The sequence below is a fragment of the Terrapene carolina genome, unplaced genomic scaffold (assembly GCF_002925995.2).
Source record: "Terrapene carolina triunguis isolate 2854851 unplaced genomic scaffold, T_m_triunguis-2.0 Scaffold833, whole genome shotgun sequence".
In the NCBI taxonomy this organism is placed as follows: Eukaryota; Metazoa; Chordata; order Testudines; family Emydidae; genus Terrapene; species Terrapene triunguis.
In genome coordinates, this window is record NW_020665184.1 from 1,498,732 (window position 1) to 1,504,589 (window position 5,858).

The following is a 5,858-nucleotide window of genomic DNA, read 5'->3' on the forward strand; positions in this document are numbered from 1 at the left end:
CCCGTTCATTGCTGCAGGACCCGGGCCCGTCCCCCCAGGCGTAGCACCATGAGAAGTTCACCCCCTGCCCCCAGCTGCCAAGAGTCACGTAAACTCATCCAGCCTTTATAACGGGGTGGGTGGGGGGCAGGCCCCCAGGCCTCGTTAGCAGCTGTCTCCATCCATTCAGCCGCTCCAACGCCAACACCGTTCGCATTTCTGCTTATATCAGCTGGGCCCCGTTCCCGCCTGCGGAGAAGAGCGTGGCTGGGGGCGGGGACATGTGCCCCCGGAGAGACCCAGAACCCTGCAGGTTACCACCATTCCAAGCGCTGGGCCCGCGTCCAGATACGCCTTGTGCCTGGGATCTGCCCCCACATATCCTCTCCTTATGCCAGAGGCACTGCCTCTTCGGGACAAAACCCAGCCCCCGAGGGGAGCTGCCGGCTCTGCCGGCGGGATTGCTGCGTTCTCAGGGCCCGGCCCCTTTCTAGGCAGCGCTTGGGAAAGCAGACAGGAGAGGGGCCAGATTCTCAGCTGGTGTAACGGCCAAGGAGCCACTTGGATTAACGCCCGCTGCAGAGCCACGCCACTGACGTTCGTGCACAATGGGGGCTGTCACAGTCTCAGCAGGTGTAAGTCAGTGCAGTCTCATTGACCCCAATGGGACAACACCGCTTCACACCAGCTGGGGATCTGGCCCCACTGACCCCAGTGGTAGGGGGGCCAGATGTCCCGATTTTTGGGTCTTTCTCTTATATAGGCTCCTATTACCCCCCCCACACCCCCATCCCGATTTTTCACATTTGCTGTCTCGTCACCCTACCCAGTGGAGTGATGGATGAGTCCCATGTGCTGGGGATCTGGCCCCCACTGACCCCACGCTGAGCTGGTCTTAAAAGTCACTTTTCAGAGCACGGCGAAGATCCCCGGTGACTGAGCATTAAAAGCTCCCCAGGCCGGCCCCCATCTCAGCCCACGGAGCCACTGACAAAAACCAGGCGCCTTTAAAGGGACAAAAAAATTGGGCTCAAGTCCTCAGTTTTGCTGCTTTATTGTGCATTTGTTTAAAGTTTTTTTTAAAAAAATATTAATTTGATTTTTTTTACATTAGAAATTCAGGTTCCGGCGAGGCCAGAGACTCTAGGCCCATGTCAAACGGGAGCTGTAGTTGGGAGGTCCTTTGTGCCTCTACTTCCTCCCGCAGGCCCTGCTCCCTGGCTGGACTACATCTCCCATAACACATTGTGCAGCCAGGAGCCACTCCCATTTTCCTCTGTGGGCCAAGTTCCCTGCCCAGACTACATCTCCCATGATGCACTGCACTCTCTCCCAGCTGCCATAGTGCATCATGGGAATTGTAGAAAGGAGTGTCTCGTGCCCCTATTTCCCCCATGGGCCCTGCTCCCTGGCCAGACAACATCTCCCAACATGCACTGGAGTCTCTCCTTGCGGCAGAGGCACCAGCAGGGTCCATCCCGGTTATGTTTGTACAGCACCAAGCACCGTGGGGCCTCACGACTCTACCATAATACAAATAATTAACAACAACAAACCGACCATCGGGTCTCTTCCTCCCCGCTAAGGCAGCAAAAATCCAGCAACACAACCCCCAATTTCCTTAACTGAAAGCCCTTTGCAGGAAAGCCCGCCTGACGAATTATTTTGGCTTTTCGTACAAAAAACGAGCGCCGGCCCTGCCAGGGAGGGGCGAGGAGCCAGCGCATGCCGGGCAAAGTGCAGCTGGGCTTTAAGGTGGGGGAGCCCTAAAAAACAGCTGTCACCATCCCCTGAACCCACAGAGCACCCCGTGCGCCAGCCCAGCGTGGGAGGGTATTAACAGCTGAGTCTGCATCCCATGCTGGTAAGAATTGGTCTGCCTGCAACAGGCGGCAGGAAGCTGGAATGATAAGACAGCGCCCCCTGGTGGCACAGGCTGTGCTGCCCTGTCCCGTCCTGGAACATGGGATGGGCAAGCTGCTTCTCCTTCCCCGTCCTGGCTTTGCAGGTACCAATGAACTGGCGTCCCCTCCCTCCCAAATCTGGGGAGAGATCAGAAGTGCCCCCCATTCCAGCATGTTACTACTGCCCCCTACAGGCTGAGGACACCCCCAGCCCTGTACCCGACTGCAAGGCCCCGATGTGGAAGCAAAGGCTGGAGGTGGGGGGGGGAGGGGGAGAGACCTGAATCAGATTCCCAGCAGGAATCTCCCCTGGTACCTGGAGGTGCCTTTTCTTTACCATAGGTGCCAGCCCCAAGGGTCAGAGAAAGGCACCGGGGTGGGCTGTGCTCCAGCAGGGCAGCTCCTGGGCTGCTTGCCAAACAATGATGGAGGCATGTGCATGGGGTGGGGCTGGTCAGGAGAATGGTGCCCCCCCCTCAGTCCTGGCCAGTCGATTACAGAGTGAAGAAGAGGATAAGCACCACGATGAGGAGAACAAGCAGAATGCCGATCACACACCACTGGCGCCGGTCTGGGGAGGAGGAAGCACAGGGGGAGATGCAGTGAGTGGGGGGAAGGGGGGGTAGCAGGGGCGATTCTGAGATGGGGGGTTGGCTTAAGCACTGACACTAGGGACCTCTAGGCTGCCTGGGGTGCATTAAAGAAACCTCCCTCCCACCTGCACACATACCCCAGGAGTAAAGATCAATACCCCCGTTTTACAGAAGGGAAACTGAGGCAGGGGAAGGGACTTGCCCCAAAAGTCACACAGGGCCATGAATAGAAACCAGGAGTCCCGACTCTCTGCTCTCCTTGACTCTAACCACTAGACTCCACTTCCCTCCCAAAGCTGGGGATAGAAGCCAGGAGTCCTGACTCCCGGCCCCTCCCCGATCTAACCACTGACCCCCACTCCCTTCCCAGAGACAGGAAGGGGACTCAGGTTCTGAAGTCTCCTAGGTGCTTTGAAAAATCTCCCCCTGCCCGGCGCCTTCCTCACCGCTGGTCATGTGGGAGACCTTGGCCATCTTCTTCAGCACGCCATCCATGCGGGACTGGGTGCTATCCATCTCCTGGGCAAATTCCTCCAGCATCCTGCCAAGCCAGGGTCAAGCTGTCAGCTCAGGGTGCAGCACCCACCCAGGGGGGCTGTGGTCAAGCCGGGAGAGACATGGAACCCTCCCCCCCCCACACACACACACTAACATGCCTGCCCGGATCTAGTCACTGCCGCTTTCAGCCCCCTGCCAAGGTGTCAGGAGGGGGCTTGTCCCATTCCCTCCCTCCACCACCCCCAGGTTGGTGGGGCTTCTCCTCCGGGCACCTGTCATCCCTCTAAGAACTGGGCTGAGACCCACCAAACTTACCTCACACGTGGGGCCAGATGGGACGGATTTTCAGATCTGGGACTGGCACCCCCTAGTGGGGAAAGGCCTCATGTCCCATTCCCCACCCCCATGAGCCAGCCAGTCCCCTGCCCTGGGGCTGGATCAGAGCTGGCGCCCCCTAGTGGGGAAAGGCCTCAAGTCCCATTCCCAGGCCTGTGAGCAGGTCTCCCCACACCCCACCCCACTCACAAGCTCTGCTCGTCCAGCTCGTCCCCGACCCGGCCCGACATGTGCTTCAAGACCCGGATGCTCCCCGACACCAGCTCCAGCTGCTCGTCCTGCTGGTCTATGATCAGCTGCCGGGGAAGGGAGGCAGGAAAAGCCAGTGGGTCGTTGCAGGGGGGTGCGACAGGGTCCCGTTACGGGGGAGGGGGGGCGATTGGATCGGAACCAGGATGGTGGTGAGAGAAGGGAACTAAGATGGTGGGAGGGAGGAATTGCTGCCGCCACCCCCTCAAAGTGTGCAACCGCCAGCCTGCAGGGTTAATCCCCAGGTTGTGGAGCTGTGGAACTCCCTGCTGCAGGGGGTCCAACACAGACGGCATAGGGGTGGCAGCTTGGGTAATTTTAGATCCAGCTCTCGGACAGGGTGGATGGGTGTCAGGCCACAGCCCCCGATCCCCGCCACCCTGAGCTGATCACTACAGGGGTCTGGAAGGAAGAAATCGTACTCTGGAGCAGCCAGTGCCGGCCATTGCTGGCGACGGGCCCGGGTCTGATCCAGAGGGCAGGGATCTGGGCGGGATACGGACCTAGACAGGCCCATTGGTCCAACATGTAGCCAGATGTAGCCTCTGGTTTAAATCCAGATCATTCCCCCACCCCACCCCCCAGCTTTAGGGGAGTTACATCTGGCCCTGGGTTCCATTCCCAGCTGGGGGGGGGGACGGACGGACGGAGACGGTGTTCCTCCTGAGCTGGGTAACTGGGGACGCAGCAGGGCATATCCCTGCCCCCCAGCCCCTGCCTGTGGCCTCTGACGGCTCCCCACCTGCTGATGCAGTTGCTGCTCCTCGATATAGCGGGAATTGGCTGACACCAGCTCCTCCCGCAACTGGCCGTACCGCTCCGGGGGGGGGCTTCTGGCTGGCCCCCCCGCCAATCAGCATCTGCGGGGAGAGAGCAGAGCCCTGGTTGGGGACGCATCCAGGCAGCTGACCACTGGGGGTAGCAAGTAACTCGAGGTGAGGGGGGTGATGGGGCCTGGCTGGCTCGGGGGGGGGGGGGGGGGGAATGGGACATGGGGCCCTTCCCTTCTAGGGGGCACCGGCTCCGATCTGGAGGATGGCCACGCAAACTCCGTGCTATCTGCCTCCTCCCCCTGCTGTCAGCCCATCCCCTACACAGCAAGACCCTCATTACCAGAGGGGCGGGGGCCAAACGCACCATGGGGACCAGCCCCCCCCCGCCCCGAGGGAGAGATCAGGCACCTTGCAGAGTGCCCAGGAAGTGTCCCTGGATGGAGGATCCCAGCTGCCAGGGGCTGCCACTCCAGTCTCCCCCATCAGCGGCTGCGGGACAGAGAGGACAGCGTACCAGGGCATGGGATGGGCTATAGGGCTTTCTACGGGGCCTGGGCGGTGCTGCGGGCTGGTGCTCCCCGCCCCCGCGAGCTCTCCCATTGCTGCTCAGGGAGGACAGGACCAGGTACCTCTCTGTTTTTCCGCTCGGCGAAGGCCAGGGCTGACGGGCTGGATATGTGATCCCGCATCTCCTGCGATGAAGGGAAGGGGTTAAAAACGAGATTGGTCTGAAGGCAGAGGGGTTTGTTGCGGGGAGAGAGGGGGGCTTGGGAGAGCAGCAGCCCGGGGCACTTCTGTGGGGGTCCCCCTCTCCGTCGGCTTCACAGACAGAAATGGGAGCACGGGGAAGGGAAGGGACTTCCCCATGGTCAACCAGAAAGGCCATGAACAGAACCCCAGGTGACCTGGACTTCCCCTGCCTTAACCACTAGACCCTACTCCCCTCCCAGAGCTGGGGATAGAACCCAGGAGTCCTGGCTCCCAGCCCCTTGCTCATTCCAATACACACACAGAGTTTCAAAACAACTTGCTGGAAACCATGATCCCTGACTCAGTTTCTCCTCCTCCCTGAGCTAGTGGGGTCCCTCTAGTGCACTAGCTGTTGTGCCCCACTAGAGGGCAGCAGAACCCCACACACTCAGAGGGGGTCTGAGTTCCCAGATTCCTCCAGTAGGGGGCGGCCCTGTGCCTCAGACAGAGACACACACAGGACACGGGATCCTGATGCATTGGGGGCAGGGGTTCCCCACCTTGACAGAGTCCCGCATCTGCCTCACGAAGGCCCGTCTCTCCATCAGCTCGCTGGCTTCGATCCTGAACTTGCGAGGGTTCGCCTCCACAATGCGTGCGCCCGAGCTAAGGACCCAATGCGCAGGGCACAGACAGAGTCCGGGCGCAGGAGTGGGGAGCACAGGAGGGGGGAGAGTGGGTGGGGTGGACGAGGCCCCAGTCAGCCCATAGACATCAAACAGCTCTCTGGATTTCCCTTCATTCCCATGGACTCTCCCAGCAGGGGGCGCCGTGGG

At 60.4% G+C, this 5,858-nt stretch overlaps 1 protein-coding gene across 1 annotated transcript in view; it reads right to left on the bottom strand.

Moving 5' to 3' along the window:
• Positions 1 to 1,245: 1,245 nt before the first annotated feature.
• Positions 1,246 to 5,858, bottom strand: part of STX10 (syntaxin 10) — a 24,913-nt gene continuing 20,300 nt past the window's right edge. Inside the window, exons 2-7 of the mRNA XM_026660586.2 lie at positions 5,583 to 5,835; positions 4,955 to 5,024; positions 4,302 to 4,396; positions 3,500 to 3,606; positions 2,923 to 3,017; positions 1,246 to 2,454 (exon numbers count right to left, since the gene is read on the bottom strand). Of these exons, the coding sequence (XP_026516371.1) occupies positions 2,378 to 2,454; positions 2,923 to 3,017; positions 3,500 to 3,606; positions 4,302 to 4,396; positions 4,955 to 5,024; positions 5,583 to 5,835 (697 nt within the window). The 3' untranslated portion in view covers positions 1,246 to 2,377. The remainder of the gene's footprint in view (positions 2,455 to 2,922; positions 3,018 to 3,499; positions 3,607 to 4,301; positions 4,397 to 4,954; positions 5,025 to 5,582; positions 5,836 to 5,858) is intronic.